This window comes from Pristiophorus japonicus, chromosome 15 (genome assembly GCF_044704955.1).
Source record: "Pristiophorus japonicus isolate sPriJap1 chromosome 15, sPriJap1.hap1, whole genome shotgun sequence".
In the NCBI taxonomy this organism is placed as follows: domain Eukaryota; kingdom Metazoa; phylum Chordata; class Chondrichthyes; family Pristiophoridae; genus Pristiophorus; species Pristiophorus japonicus.
The window spans coordinates 169,822,507-169,839,566 of record NC_091991.1 but is presented as its reverse complement, the minus strand read 5'-3'; the positions used below and the strand labels follow the sequence as shown (position 1 = coordinate 169,839,566).

Genomic DNA, 17,060 nt, shown 5'->3' with positions numbered 1-17,060 from the left:
ACCCCTAAGGTATCTCCCTTACCCCGAAAACCCGTGCTGCAAGGGCAGCTACCTGGACCCACTACCCATCCCCCAATCATGGCTACCCCCAAAAGTTTGTCACCATCCTCCGCCTGCTCCACGATGACATGCAAGCCGTGATCCTGACCAACGGATCCACCACAGACCCGATTCACGTCCAGACCGGGGTCAAGCAGGGCTGTGTCATCCTGCCAACGCACCTCTCACTGCAATGCTCCATCTCAGGCTCAACAAGCTCCCCGCTGGAGTGGAACTAAACTATAGAACCAGTGGGAACCTGTTCAACCTTCATCGCCTCCAGGCTAGATCCAAGACCGTCCCATTCTCTGTCGTCGAACTACAGTATGTGGACGATGCTTGCGTCTGTGCACATTCAGAGGCCGAACTCCAAGCCATCATCAACATCTTCACCGAGGCGTACGAAAGCAAGGGTCTTACACTAAACATCCGTCAGACAGAGGTACTCCACCAACCTGACCCCGCCACACAGCACTGCCCCCCAGTCATCAAGATCCACGGCGCGACCTTGGACAACATGGACCATTTTCCATACCTCAAGAGCCTACTATCAGCAAGAACAGACATTGATGCCAGCGCAGCCTTCTGTTGCCTGAGGAAGAGCGTGTTTGAAGACCAGGACCTCAAATCTGGCACCAAGTTTATGGTCTACACGGCAGTAGTGATACCCGCCCTCCTGTATGGCTCAGAGACATGGACCATGTAGAGTAGATACCTCAAAGCGCTGGAGAAGTACCATCAGTGCTGCCTCTGGATGATCCTGCAAATCTACTGGGAGGATAGACGCACCAACGTCAGTGTTCTCGCTCAGGCCAACATCCCCAGCATCGAAGCACTGACCACACTCGACCAGCTCCGTTGGGCGGGCCACATGCTCCCCGACACGAGACTCCCAAAGTAAGCGCTCTACTCGGAACTCCTACACGGCAAGCGAGCCCCAGGTGGGCAGAGGAAACGTTTCAAGGACACCCTCAAAGCCTCGTTGATAAAGTGCAATATCCCCATCGACACCTGGGAATCCCTGGCCCAAAGACTGCCCTAAGTGGAGGAAGAGCATCTGGGAGGGCGCTGAGCACCTCGAGTCTCGTTGCCGAGAGCATGCAGAAAACAAGCGCAGACAGCGGAAGGAGCCTGCGGCAAACCAGACTCCCCACTCACCCTTTCCTTCAACCACTGTTTGTCCCACCTGTGACAGAGACTGTAATTCCCGTATTGGACTGTACAGCCACCTGAGAACTCACTTCTAGAATGAAAGCAACTCTTCCTCAGTTTTGAGGGATTGCCTATGATGGTGATAAATGCAAATGTAAAGCATCTTCCGTGATGTCCCAAAGCATTTCAAATCCAACTAATCTGAATAGATATTGTTGTAATGTAGGAAATGCAGCAGCCAATTTGCACAAAGCTAGGTCGCTCGGACAGTAATGAGATAAATAACTAGATTTTTTTTAAGTGCTGTTGGCTTAAGTATAAATATTGGCCAGGACACCTCCCCTGCTCTTCTTCGAAATAGTGCCATGGAATATTTTACATCCATCTGAGAGGTCAGATACGGCCTGGGTTTAATGTCTCATCTAATCAAGCAGCACCTCTAACAGTGCAGCATTCCCTCAGTACTGCACCGAAGAGTCAGAATTCATCATTTACTCAAGTCTCTGGAGTGGGGCTTGTTGTCACAACCTTCTGACTCAGAGACAAGTGTGCCACCCACTGAGCCAAGGCTGACACGTAATTAAGAAATTACGTAGAAGATCAGCCATGATCTTATTGAATGATGGAGCAGGCTCGAAGGGGTGAATGGCCTATTCCTGTCCCTATTTCTGAAGTTCTTGGGGCGGATTTTCGGGTCTTCGGCGCTCCTGTTTTTTGCCCCGGAGCGGCGGCAATGGCGGCGGTGAGGTCTTCTGGGCCTCCAGTGCCCCGCAGCGATCCTTGGGGTTGGGTTTTGCGGTGGCGCGGAGCAGCACCGCCCGGAAGAGCTGCGCCCGGTGTGCAATGCCCCCGGTTGTGACACCGGCGCCAGTTTTGACTTCAGCCCAACCAGTCCGCCCGCAGTGACCGTCTGGGAAATCAGGCGGTCGAACGATACCGACAGCAGAGAGGTAAGTAATGGACTCCTAACGTAAGTGTGATTGTTTTTTTCTTTTAATTTTTTTTTGTGATTTATGTTGTGGCGGCACGGGCAATGTTTTGGGAATGTTTTCCTGGGATTTTTTTTCCTCCCCCAGGTGTCTCTCGGAACACTCCCGTCCCGGCTTTTTAGCTCGGGAATTTCCCATGCTAGCGCCCAAGAGAGGAGGTGTACAACGCCTCCCTTAGCGCTGCGCCCCCTGACTCAGCAACTGCCCAATGTTACTTGCCGAGGCGCAAACTGTTCCTGGGGGCAAATTTTACTGCCCAAAAATTATCAAAGCTGAAAATCTAGCTTCTTAAACATCTACTCCCTCCCCCACCGGCGCACCGTGGCTGCAATGTATATTATCTACGAGATGCATTGCAGGAAGTCGCTGTGGCTTCTTCAACAGCACCTCCCAAACCCGCGACCTCTACCACCTAGAAGGACAAGGGCAGCAGGCGCATGGTAACACCACCACCACCACCACCACCACCATTACACACCATTCTGACTTGGAAATATATCGCCTTTCCTTCATCGTTGCTGGGTCAAAATCCTGGAACTCCCTCGCAAACAGCACTGTGGGAGTACCTTCACCACACGGACTGCAGCAGCTCAAGGCGGCGGCTCACCACCACCTTCTCGAGGGCAATTAAGGATGGGCAATAAATGCTGGCCTTGCCGGCGATGCCCATGAATAAAAAAGAATTGCCACACCATTGGGTGCATTGAAGCACTGAGTCATGGTGGGGGGAGGGGAGAATTAACAGGAGGAAAAGGGATGTCAGTCAAAAAGCTCACCTGGTCGGCAGACAGAGTGTCCTTGGACATACGTCGGAGTTTCGATTCCAATGCTACGATTTTCCCTTCTTTCCTGACTATCTGAATTTGGAGTTCATCGTTCTTCTCCTCCAGCTCTCGGATTTGTTTGCGATATTTATCTTTGTCAATCAGACACTGAGAGAACTGTGTCTGGGCTTCATCTCGGGATCTGAATGCCTGGAGGGAGTGCAATGATTAGAAAGAGTGAAATATACACACACACACATACACACACACATTGCATGCCACAATGCATTTACTGGGTTTTGAAACTAATAAGAGCTTTCAGGCAAAGTAATAAAAAGCCCTTTATAAAAGAGCTGTGATACGTGAAAAGGAATGTAGGTTTAATCTGTTTGTAATTATTATCTTCAAACCAGCAGCGCAAGTGTGAATGAGGAAGGTTACAGTATAATGAAGAGCAGGGTGAATATTCTGTAATACCTTTACTATAAAAAGATACCCATTACTTTGAAATAAAATTTAATAGATTTTGTATCACAAGTTTTTTTTTATTAAGTATTTTTTCTCCTCTACATTTTTCTTCTTCCATTCAATTGACAGTCACCATCAGTCCTTTATCATCGTACTCGAGCGGTATTGGGCCTGGACAGCAGGCAATTCAACTATGGTAGCCACCACAGCTGAGCTCCACTCTGTTCCTGCCCTTGCCTCAGGACTAATTTCTCCCCTCCTGTGAATGTTGACTCAAACGTCAATTTCCCCCATCTAGGCTAGGACGAACAACCGCAGCGGGAAGCTGGCTTAAGCCCAGGATTCTACAGCAGGGTTTATTGTGTCATCTAAAAGACAGCACCTCTCTCAACGCAGCGCTCCCTCAGCACTGCACTGAAGAGTCAGAATACATCATTTACTCAAGTCTCTGGAGTGGGGCTCATTGCCACAACCCTCTGATGCAGAGCCAATAGTGCCACCCACTGAGCCAAGGCTGACACATAATTAAGAGACCCATTCTCTTCACGGAACCCTGCTGGGACAATTGGAGCTTTCAAGGCTGAGATTGACAGATTTTTGTTCAGTAAGGGTATCAACATCATCAACAACAAATTGTATTTATATAGCGCCATTAACATAGTGAAACGTCCAAAGGCGCTTCACAGGAGCGTTATGAGATTAAAAAATTTGACACTGAGCCGCATAAGTAGAAATTAGGGCAGGTGACCAAAAGCTTGGTCAAAGAGGTAGGTTTTAAGGAGCAAAAGCAAAACACTGAGGATGCTGGAATCTGAAATAAAAACAGAGAATGCTGGAAACACTCAGCGGGTCAGGCAGCATCTGTGGAGAGAGAAACAGTTAACGTTTTGGGTCGACTAGGGTGATCAGGGGTATGGCGAGAAAACAGGAATGGGGTACTGAAGTTGCAAGTTCAGCCATGAACTCACTGAAGGCGGTGCAGGCTCGAAGGGCCGAATGGCCTACTCCTGCACCTATTTTCTATGTTTCTATGTTTCTATGTCAGGTCAGCCGAATGTTTGAAAAGAGCACATTGTTAAGCACTGAAAGGGGGGGGGGGGGGGGAAGAAAGAACAAAAGGGAAGGTCTGTGATAGGGTGGAAGGCAGGAGAGATTAGAGAGACAAAAGAGATGATGGGATGAATTGAAATGGTAATGAAAGAAGCTAACAAAAGGTTAATCTGGATAGGGTGTGAGTGGTGGTTTTAAGGAACATCTTGAAGGAGGAAAGAGAGGTAGAGAGGCGGGGAGATCCCAGAGTTCAAAGGGTATGGCGCTAAAGTGGGTAAATGCAGTTCTGGTGCAGATCAGTCATTATCTAATTGAATGGCGGAGTTGGCTCAAGGGGCTGAATAGCCTACTCCTGTTGCTATTTTCCTGTGCTATACAGTGCATTTAGCCATTTATATATCAGTTGTGCTCTCCTGTTCTCTTTAAAGGTGGAGAGCTTGGGGAATTCTGTCAGTAGAAAGTACTAATTTATTTGAATTGTCATTGGAATATGCCTCCAACCTTGCAGGTGATCACTTCATATTGATTACACTTTAGCTCGGGTTGAAGCTCACTATTGCGCCTAAAGGTTATTTGGAATCAGCTCCATTAACTTCTCTTGCGTTTTGCCTTCAGTAATTATTAACTTCTGCTGACTCGGTGACCCGTGGGTCAGTAACCAAACCAAGCAGTAACTCTGAGCAGATCAATGGAGCCTCTGGGGGAGGCTTTCAAGCCACAGATGTAAGTTATGCCACTGAAGTATTTCTAGGGGGGCAAGAGAAGAACTGTACCGACAGATCGCTTTCGGGGTGAAATTACTCTTATTGCAATTAAAGCAAGTGCCAGCTGTCAGACAGGTTTGCTCGAGTACCTTCATGCATTGAAACCACATTGATCCGGGACTCTGCAGCACAGATTTCCTACATGAAAACATTGACGGCACTTCAAAAGTAAATTGGTTGAACATAAGAACATCAGAAATAGGAGTAGTAGGCCATTTGGCCCCTCGAGCCTGCTCCGCCATTTAATACGATCATGGCTGATCTGATCATGGACTCGGCTCCACTTCCCTGCCAGGAGCAGGCTGCATCCACCTTGTCAAGTCCCCTCATAATCTTATATGTTTCAATAAGATCACCTCTCATTCTTCTAAAAGAGATAAGTTTGATTGTTTTTTTTTTCCTTTTTGGGATTGAAGCTTATTTGCGGTGAGTAATATATGAGGAATGTGTTTTAGTTTTTTTTTTGTTCTGATTTTTTTGTTGTTGCAGGGAGGCTACTCTTAGGGCGCTACGAAGCCAGCTCTTTAGCACGGGATATTCGGTTGCACACCCAGCCTTGCGCCCTGAGATAAGTGCGGAACGCTTTCCTTAGCGCTCCGCTCCACTCTCCGGGCGCAGCTGCTGAATTTTTTGGCTGCCGACGCAAACCGTTTCCTGGCGCTAAATGTATCCACCGCCCAACAGTAACACTTCAATAAAACATCAACCTAATTTCCAGTTCACTGAACCTTGAAAATTGATGTCCACTTTTATACCTTTACAACCGATGGATTACTTTGAAGTGTAATCAAAGTCAGGTAAACAAGTTATATTGAAGGAGAAGGCCCAATCCATGCACAGCGCACTTCATGTCCTTTGAAAAGAAAATAATGCGAACTGTTATCCAGACCTGATCTCGCTCTTTTTCTACTTCCTCCAGTTGAAACATGATTGTGTTCATCCGATGCTTGTACATTTCGCAGTCTTTAACCAGCGTTGAACATTTCAGCTCCAAATCCTCTTTCTCCTCCAGATACTGCAACAGATTGCAAATCACAACCAGTGACAATTTCAGCTTCGGGCAGTAAGGGCACTTTGATTTCACACTGAAAACTTGCTGACGCTTATTACTTGATATTATGGCATACTGCAGTCACACATGATAATTAACAGAATCAATTCCGATTAGTAGAAAGGTGAATTTCAATTTCTGAGTGGGGTGGGGCTGGGGAAAGATTTGCTAAGAAACAAAAGCTCTGACTAGGCCACTGCTACATGAGATTGTTGGAATTAGCAGAGTGGTTCTCTTAATTGGAGCAACATGCAATGTTACTAGCTAATGGATGCAAGCTTCCATGAGGCATAAGAAGTGCAGTCACTAGCTGTGCCAATATTAACTGAAATTGCAGTTGATCTGGATGCACAGACAGAGCGCCAGTGCCAGATTTACCATCATCAATCTTACAATAACATTTTACAGTATCGATATTGTGTGTCAGTGCCCTACTGTTCAAATCTCTACAGGTGCCCTCACCTTATCTCGGAGCTCCTCCGCCTGTCTGTTCTCCTCCTGTAAGTTGAAAATCTTGTTGACGAGGTCTTGCCTGTCTTCCAGAGCCTCCTGACGATCGTGCTCCAAGATATCAAGGATTGCTTTTTCTGAGTCAGGTAAACTACGTTTCCCAGCCTGCATCAGGAAGACATACCATTAAAACAATTTGTTTTGGAATGGAAGAAGTGCTGATTCAAAAAGGTAAGGACTGTAGGAGAGAAAACGTGATTAGGTATTCTTTAGGCAAATCCGAGTAGAATGGCCCTTACCTTGTAGCTTACCTGTGAGCACTTACAGATGACTTATAATCTAGAGTACTTAAACCTTGAGGTTGACTAATGTATAATTTGAGATTTGCTTATGTGCTATTGGTTTATTTGACTGCTCTATGGCAGCATATACAGTGTTTCTTCAAATTAGCCACGGTAGCCTTGAGGAAGAGTTCATAGGTTTCCTTGAACAGGATGGTTTCCTTGAACAGTACATTGTGGAACCAACCAGGGAGCAGGCTATCTTAGATCTGGTACTGTGTAATGAGACAGAATTAATAAATGATCTCATAGTAAAGGATCCTCTAGGAAAGAGTGATCATAGCATGGTTGAATTTCAAATTCAGTTGGAGGGTGAGAAAGTTGGGTCTCAAACCAGTGTCCTGATCTTAAATAAAGGTGATTACAAAGGTATGAAGGCAGAGTTGGCTAAAGTGGATTGGGAAAATAGATTAAAGTATAAGACGGTTGGATAAGCAGAGGCAGACATTTAAGGAGCTATTTCATAACTCTCAAGAAAAATATATTCGAATGAAAAGGAAAGATTTTAAGAGAAGGGATAACCATCGTGGCTAACTAAGAAAGTAAAGGATGGTATCAAATTGAAAACAATGGCATACAATGTGGCCAAGATTAGTGGGAGGCCAGAGGATTGGGAAATTTTTAAAAATCAGCAAAATAATAGAGAAGATGGATTATGAGAGTAAGCTAGCAAGAAAGATAAAAACAGATGGGAAGAGCTTCTACAGGTATCTGAAAAGGAAGAGAATAACTAAAGTAAATATTGGTCCCTTAGAGGATGAGACTGTGGAATTAATAATGGGGAACAGGGAAATGGAAGGTACTTTGAACAAATATTTAGCATCGGTCTTCACAGTAGAAGACACTAAAAACATCCCAATAATGGATAATCAAGGGGCTATAGGGAGGGGGGGAACTTAAAACAATCACTATCGCTAAAGTAAAAGTACACGGTAAAATAATGGGACTAAAGGCGGACAAGTTCCCTGGACCTGATGGCCTGCATCCTAGGGTCTTAAAAGAAGTGGCCCCAGAGATAGTGGATGCCTTGGTTGTAATTTACCAAAATTCCCTGGGTTCTGGAGAGGTCCCAGCGGATTGGAAAACCTCAAATGTAACTCCATTATTTAAAAAAGGAGGGAGACAGAAAGCAGGAAACTATAGATTAATTAGCCTAACATCTGTCGTTGGGAAAATGCTGGAGTCCATTATTAAGGAAGCAGTAGCAGGACATTTAGAAAAGTATAATACAGTCAAGCAGAGTCAGCATGGTTTTGTGAAAGGGAAATTGTGTTTGACAAATTTGCTGGGGGTAATATATCAGCATGGATAGAGGATTGGCTAACTAACAGAAAACAGAGTCAGGATAAATGTGTCATTTTCCGGTTGGCAAACAGTAACTAGTGGGGTGCCACAGGGATGGGTGCTGGGGCCTCAACTATTTGCAATCTATATTAATGACTTGGATGAAGGGACCGAGTGTAATGCAGCCAAGTTTGTTGATGATACAAAGATGGGTGGGAAAGCAATTGTGAGGAGGACACAGAATCTGCAAAGGGATATAGACAGGCAAAGTGAGTGGGCAAACATTTGGCAGATGGAGTATAATGTGGGAAAGTGTGAGGTTATCCATTTTGGCAGAAAAAATAAAAAAGCTAATTATTATTTAAATGGAGATTACAAAATGCTGCAGTAGAGGGATCTGGGGTTCCTTGTGCATGAAACACAAAAAGTGAGTATGCAGGTACAGCAAGTAATCAAGAAGGCAAATGGAATGTTGGTCTTTATTGGAAGGGGGATAGAGTATAAAAGCAGGGAAGTCCTGCTACAACTGTACAGGGCATTAGTGAGACCACACCTAGAGTACTGCATACAGTTTTGGTCTCCTTATTTAAGGAGGCAGTTCAGAGAAGATTCACTATGTTGATTCCAGAGATGAGGGGGTTGACTTATGAAGAATGTTGAGCAGATTGGGCCTATACTGATTGGAATTCAGAAGAATGAGAGGTGATCTTATTGAAACGTGTAAGATTCTGAGGGGGCTTGACAGGGTAGATGCAAAGAGGATGTTTCCCCTCATGAGAGAATCTAGAATTAGGGGGCATAGATTCAGAATAAGGTGTCGCCCATTTAAAACAGAAATGAGGAGGAATTTCTTCTCTCAGAGTGTCATGAATCTTGGAATTCTTCAGCCCAGAGAGCTGTGGAGGTCACTGAATATATTTAAGATGGAGATAGACAGATTTTTGAACAATAAGGGAATGAAGGTTTCTGGGGAGCGGGCAGGGAAGTGGAGCTGAGCCGAAGATCAAATCAGCTATGATCTTATTAAATGGCGGAGCAGGCTCGAGGGGCCAAATGGCCTACTCCTGCTCCTTTTTCTTACGTTCTTAGGTCCATGGATTTTCTAATGTGCCTGATAGCCCATTTACATTAAGGAACCACTTTCGTGAGAGTTTGAAGTCCATGCAAATATCCAACAATTGCAGGTGGACATTTCAATAACAATTCCCTTCTGAGGCCATCAATCTGTCTGATTGGGTAGCTAACGTAGGTACAATGTTCCCAGTCACAGGTTCAAACCTTCACCAAGGTTCTATCAGTGAAAACAATCTGCGGGGTGGAGGGGGTGGGGGTGGGGGAGGGGGAGGGGGTGGGGAGACGGTATTTGTAACTTTTGGTGATTGTGTAGAGCGGGCGATATTGGATCGCTATATACCGCTTCCTACTTTCCTTTCCATCGACTTAGGAAAATCAGCAGAGGTGTATAATAATCCGATGTCGCCCGCTTTACACGATCCCAATGATTATTCCCATACACAAAGGGGGACAAGTGTGCTCACTGCCACTCACAGTACGCGAGTGAGCGCTGTCACATCACAATGAATCTTTTCAGTTTTTTCTTACTCAGTTTAGGGCTAGTGTAGTCGCAATGCAATGAGAAATCACACAAGCAGCAGCTCTTGATCACTTTCATAGTGCCTTTGCCATGCCAGTGACAGATTGTTGGCAATAGCCCCAGTGATGCTCTGAGGGTTAAATGAATCCTTGTCACGAAACAGTAGTAACGTGGCACTAACAGTAGTCTGCTCAGTTATTATAGTCATTACTGGCTTTAAGATGATCATAATCGGCCAACCGTAGAAGATGGCCAATGGGACCCTCTAGGCCAGTACAAGGCCATAAAATACATCCTTCGGCAGTTTGTATTGTTCCCTTGTGTGCAGAGTGCTGAAGCCGCATTGCGTTTGACAAAAGTACATACCCTGGAATGGTTTCAACGCTGTGATCACATGAGATGGTTCATGTGGCAGTCATAAACAGCTCAGCGTTTGCTCTCATGGTTTACGACGCCACCTGAACCTCTCAGTGACATTATTGTCTTCTAATTACCCCCAGGTATCCATTATTCTTCATGCAGCTCACTCCTCAATGGCCATGGCCTCTTATTAGTCCCAGGTTATCCATTAGTCTCTTAAATATTTTTTTTGGAGTCAGAATGACACGTTGCACTCGTAATGCGCTGCTGCCCTGGGCAAGAGATTGGAGCTTCAGTGACAGTCAACAGCACCACATGTTCTCAAACCTTTCAGATAAACACACTAAAGTAAGTAGTTACCAGATCATCATGGTTGAAGAATATTCGACACAGTCAAATAATTCCATGTAAATGAATGTAAATCTATGTTGATCAGTGGAATATCCAGGAATAACATATTGTAAATCCGAACCTCGGAGGTTTCTGGCAGGTTTTCAAGCTTTTATACAAACCCCATAGGGGGAAAAATTGGCCCGGTTTGCGCCTCCCATTAGCGCCTGCAGGGGGCGGTAACGGGGCATTAAGGGGGTACCGACCGGGCGCGGTGAAATCACTGACTTCCTGCGAACTTTCCTGGCAGTTTTGCGTTGGCGCTAACACTGACCACCTCGCTTTCCTATGCCCCGGAGATCATGACATCATCTGGTGTGCAGCGCCCCATTACCACCCAGATGCAATATTCGCTCCAGCTCCTTGCAACATCGCCGGGCGTCAACAACGGCAGTTGCAGGAGGCGTTGTCACCTCGACTGGCCGCTTGGGGAGCGCTAATTAAAGGCAGTGGTGGTCAGGTAGGCCAAAATGTATTTATCTCCCCATTCAGGTGCCTCCTCAATTCCTCAGCCCCCGCGATCGCTCAGCCCTGCGCGCGATCACTCAGCCCTGCGCGCGCTCAGAGTGCTTGGGGCTGCAATGCACGTAGCATAGGTGCTGTGGCCCAATACAGACAACATGAAATCTCATTCGCCCCAGCATTGCCGTCAGCTGCCGTCTGTACAGGCTCCTTCCCTTTAAGCGAGGAAAGGAGCCTGTGCAGAGGGCAGCTCTGCACTGAACTTCACTCAGCGTCCTGCCGATACCGTCCCTCTCACTTCCTTTCGCGCTCTAAGGGAAGTAGTGGTGCTTGAGTTAGCACTCCACTTCCCTCTTGGAGCGCTGAAGCAGAAGTTCCCGCTAACTGCAAATCTTTTTCACCCGGCGGTACTTTTGCACTCCCTGAAAAGCTATCGCCCCCAAATGGGTCGCGGTGCAATTTCTAGCCCAATGTCTTTCAGTAGTGTTATCAGGCACGTGTAACCACATTTTACTATGAGCAAGAGGATAGAAAACTGATAAAAACGCGGGCCATCACTGGGCTTTCCTCAACTCAGACAGTCTTATTTTAGCAGTGACATGCTCAACACCCAGTGTCAGCTGTGGCTCAGTGGAACCACACTCGCCTCTGAGTCAAAAGTGTGTGGATTCAAGGTTACTTGGCCATTATCACAATGCTATTTGTGGGAGCTTGCTGTGTGCAAATTGGCTACTGTGTTTCCTACATCATAACAGTGACTACCCTTCAAAAGTAATTAGTTGGCTGTAAAGCGCTTTGGGAAGTTCCGAGGTCATGAAAGGTGCTATATAAATGCAAGTCTTTCTTCTTTCATTAGTACTACAAGGAGGTTATGATGAACCTGTATAAAACACTGGCTCAGCCTCAACTGGAGTATTGTGTCCAATTCTGGGCACTGCACTTTAGGAAGGATGTGAAGGCCTGAGAGAGGGTGCAGAAAAGATTTACAAGAGTGGTTCCAGGGATGAGGGACTTCAGTTATGTGGATAGACTGAAGAAGCCAGGGTTATTCTCCTTAGAGCAGAGAAGGTTGAGAGGAGAGTTGATAGAGGTGTTCAAGATCATGTGGGGTCTGGACAGAGTAGATAGCGAGAAACTGTTCCCATTGGCAGAAGGGTCGAGAACCAGAGGACACAGATTTAAGGTGATTGGCAGAAGAATCAAAGACGACATGAGGAAAAACAAGTGGCTAGGATCTGGAATGCACTGCCTGAGAGGGTGGTGGAGGCAGACTCAATCATGGCTTGAAAAAGAGAATTGAATAAGTACCTGAAAGAAAACAGTTTGCAGGGCTACGGGGAAAGGGCCGGGGGAGTGGGACTGGCTGAGGTGCTCTTGCATAGAGCCGGCACAGGCTCGACGGGCCAAAAGGCCTCCTTCTGTGCTGTAACCATTCTCTGATTCTATTATTAGTGGATAGACAGTGTACAACATCTGGGCTCTGGAAGTTTATCTCTCTTTCTGAATGCTGCTTTTCACAGCGGTTGCTTTTCATAGTGGTTGCTTTTCACTATCTTTGCAATAATTCAGTACTTGAACAACTAAAATGTTTGAATAATGCAGCATTAAAGCAGAGGGCGTTCCATTGATTTATCAATCAATCTTCAATGTCATGAAGGAAGACATCTGTACACTAGCCAGTGTCGTCCCACTAACGCCTTACGATGCTGGTTAGAAGCAGCATGCCGATGATTTTAATTGAATTCCCTCTAATGCGACGTCTTGATGTTCCATTCCGGTGACTTCATGAATTGGGAGCGCTGTTCATGATGTCAATGGAGCAGAACTTTATGTTATCACATGGGGGAGGTCTGTGGATGAGCTCGACAGAATCAAACCTTCTGCATGTATTAAACGAATACCTCAGAAACAAAGGACTGGTTCTCAATATTGTCAAGGTTTCCTCAATGCTCATTACAGAATGTGCGAGATTCATTTTAGAGATCGGTAGAAATTGCCCTCCGCCGGAAACAGGGCGCACCAACCATTTTTGATGGATGCGGTGGCCTATCTGGCGAAATTCAGCTCCGCGGGGCTTTTTTTTCCAGCGGGGCGGAATTGGATCATCATGGGGGTGGAAGTGGGGGCGGGGCGGAGTATCCGCAGCTGTCAGTCATCAGCGCCACGCTGATGACGTCATCGCGTTGGTGCATCACAACCTCTCTCCCCTTCAGTTAAAGGGGAGGGCCACTGCGGACTCTGCATTCATTTTAGTTAGGTTCGCTGGGCCACCACGGAGGGTTTTGGCCAAGCGGGGGGTGCCAGGCTGCCTGTTGGCGGCCCGGCCCAACCCGGGGGCATAATTGTCACGCCGACCTGGCGGAAACAACATGGCAGACGCGGCAGTGCGCCCTCCCCTTTAAGGGCAACCGTGCCGTGATTTCACACAGAGCGCACCGACATTGATAGTAAAAGCTGTCGGGGGCACTGGCCAATGGTGGTGCCGCTCCGGCGGGGCAATGTCGGGTAAGGGGCAGTTTCGCGATGGGGTCCCCGCCAGACGGTAAAGGGTTGGCGCGGCGGGAAAACGGGCGGTGTGGTCCCGGACACCGCTCCACTCCTGAGTAAGGGCAATTTCTAAAATGGCAGCCCTTCCACGGAGATTCGGCGGCCATTCCACACTGCCCCGTGATCGCTGCTTTCCGGCAATTAGAGGCCTTATGGGGAGGGGCAATTTCGGCTCCGGGATTCCTGAAGATGATGCATAGTTAATGAGCAGATATTATCAACTAGTTGGCTTATACTTAACATTAAGTAGAAATATCATTAAAGTTTCTTCAAATACAAAGTGGAATTGAACAGATGTGACCTCACAAGATACGACCATAGTAGCATAACAAAATGATAATTCTGTTATTACCACCCCCACGACTGTAACTGACCTTTGTCTGCTGGGCGTGCTTTATCTTGAGAACTGAGAGAACTGAGACAACTGAGACAACACCCCTTTGGAACACACCCCTGAGCGATTTAGGCAACTGTTAATGTTAAAGCAAAGATTGTGGGGGTGGGTGCTTGCTAAAACAAGCACAGGCCATAGGAAATCCTTGCTACACATCCTTCTTCATTTCTGTCAATAGATCTTCTATTCACTAGCCGAGAGGTTCCCATTCTGGGGTGTGGGTGAAACCCCTGGGGAGGTGTGTGGAGTAGGGGGCCGGTGTGGAGGGCATTAGGCGAGAAGGATGGGATTGGATAAGATTAAGGTACCCAAGTGTCAGCTGTGACTCAGTGGGTAGCACTCTCTCTCGCCTCTGTGTCAGAAGGCTGTGGGTTCAAGTCCCGCTCCAGTGACTTGAGCACAAAAGAAATGTAGGCTGACACTCCAGTGCAGTGCTGAGGGAGTACTGCACGGTCAGAGGTGCCATCTTTTGGATGAGAGGTCTCAAGTGGACGTAAAAGATCCCATGTCACTATTTCGAAGAGGAGCAGGGGAGTTACCCCTGGTGTTCCTGGCCAATATTTATCCCTCAACCAACAGAACGAAAAAACAGATTATCTGGTCATTATCACATTTGTGTTTATGGAAGCTTGCTGTGCGCAAATTGGCTGCCACATTTTCCACATTACAACAGTGACTACACTCCAAAAGTACTTCATTGGCTGTAATCTATCTTTCTTTCTGTTATATATGTGGACCTGTATTTACTCTGTACAGCCACCAGAGGGCTCATTCCCCGGAGTCCCAAGGGATTAGCACAGGTATTTAAGAAGGCTTCACAGGTTGGAGAGGCGCTCTGGAGACCTGCAATAAAAGACTACGGTCACACTTTACTTTGAGCTCACAGTGTTCAGTCTGACTCTTTCTCCATACACAACACTCACTCACTCACTCACTCTCTTTCTTTCTTTCTCTTCACTATCAACCAGAGGTTCCCATACTGGGGTGTGGTGTAACCCCCTGGGAAGGTGTGGGGACGGTGGGGGGGGGGGGGGGGGGAGCTTGGGGTGGGGGCATCAGGCGAGGAGGACGGGATGGCATAAGATGAAGTTGCCAAAATCCACCTGTTCCGCCTCCTCCAGCAACACGTTCCCAGTGAGCCAGCTCTTACGGACATTACCAGCAGCCCATATCCCAGTCAGCTCCATCCTAGAACAGGTCCCCCCCCCACCCCGCCCCACACCCCTCAAAGAGGAAATTCTGGATAAGATAGGTGGTAATTCATGTGCATTATAACAGTCAAGAAGGAAGATTAATGCTTGAGTTTTAACCTTCCTAGTTTACAGTGCACTTCCATGGAGACCCTGCTGGAAGATAATATTTAGATTTTGTGCGAGTTATTTGGCACGGCAGACTAGATTTCAGTTGATACTCTGAAAGACATTCAAAACCATAACAGTTAAACAATAGCTATGGTTCTACACAAAGGGCGACACTATTTAAAAAAAGAGAAAATAAAGAATTTTTATGAAGTGACATGCCAGTTAATGAAGAACTTGCATTGGCTGAGTGTTTAATCAGCCTGAATGTTCTGCCTGGTGTTATTTTAACACTGCAGGGTTATGCTGGTGTTTAAATAACCCGATCGTAAAGTCCAGGCTGTCATCTCATTGACAGGAGTTCATTTTAAGACTTCATTTGAAGTATCTGCAATCATCATTAACATCTCTGTCCTGTCCGTTTTTGAATGTTTAATAAAAAATAATCTTGAATGCTAACCATAATGTTAATCATATTAACTGCTTGATTTTGAAAAGTGGTCCTGACGATGTGACCTTTTTTTTGATACAGTTGTCGGTGAGACTTCACAAGGAGATACAATTGTATTCTATGTTTGCAACACTCCAGCAGCAAAACATTAACTGCATGGTGATCTGATAATGATAAAACAAGCCGCCGCCTTCTCCTTCTTTGGCAGTCCCCCAGAGTCGAGGATGACTTGCTTCCACACTAAAATGAGTTCTAAGGTGAGTGATGAGACCGATGTGGGATCGACAGACTCTGTCACAGGTGGGACAGACGGTGGTTGGAGGGACGGGTGGGTGGGGGGGCTTGATTTGTCGTATGCTCCTTCCGCCAGTTTTACTTGACCTCCGCGTGCTCTCGGCAAAGAGACTCGAAGTGTTCGGCGCCTTCCGAGATGCACTTCCTCCACTTTGAGCTGTCTTGGGCCAGGGATTCCCAGGTGTCAGTGGGGGTGATACATTTTTTCAAGGAGGCTTTGAGGGCGCCTTGAAGCATTTCCTCTACCCCCCTGGGGGTCACTTGCCGTGACGGAGCTCGGAGTAGAGTGCTTGTTTCAGGAGTCTAGTGTCGAGCATGTGGACAATGTGACCCCATCCATCGGAGCTGATTGATCGTGATCAATGGCTCAATGCTGGGGATGTTGGCCTGAGAGAGAATGTTGACGTTGGTACGCCTATCCTGCCAATGGATTTGCAGCATCTTGTGGACCATTGCTGTGACTGATTTTGATATTCTGTTTACAATATTAAAATCAGGACATTAGATATTGAGGAGAAACTTCTAGTTGGGAGGTCATTAAAGCAAGTATGATTGCTGGAGAAACTTAGCAAAAAGAAAGTTGCAAAACCTTAGCTGCTAAGGTGTTACTGGGCTATCTGGCTGAGAAATTTGACAGACTCAATGAAGGTAATCTTTCTTTCAATGAAGGTAATCTAGTCAGAGACAAGAGTGCTGGCAACTGAGCCACAGCTGACACATTCAGCGACAGGGGGTCAGAGTTAGGGGACCATAGAGCAGGGGTGCGAGAGGTCGTGGAGGTCAGTTTGGGCAAGGCCATTGAGGGAATTTGAAACAAGGACAAGGATTTTGAATTCACTGCACTGGAGGACAGGGAGCCAGTGGAAGTCAGAACAGTGAGCGATGAAGCAGCGAGTCGGACAGGAGGCAGAAGGTGAA

At 46.6% G+C, this 17,060-nt stretch overlaps 1 protein-coding gene across 1 annotated transcript in view; it reads right to left on the bottom strand.

Annotated features, from left to right (window-relative positions):
* The window catches only part of card11 (caspase recruitment domain family, member 11), a 201,837-nt gene that overhangs the window by 99,353 nt on the left and 85,424 nt on the right, over positions 1-17,060 (bottom strand). The window contains exons 6-8 of the mRNA XM_070900006.1: positions 6,740-6,892; positions 6,116-6,241; positions 2,957-3,154 (exon numbers count right to left, since the gene is read on the bottom strand). Of these exons, the coding sequence (XP_070756107.1) occupies positions 2,957-3,154; positions 6,116-6,241; positions 6,740-6,892 (477 nt within the window). The remainder of the gene's footprint in view (positions 1-2,956; positions 3,155-6,115; positions 6,242-6,739; positions 6,893-17,060) is intronic.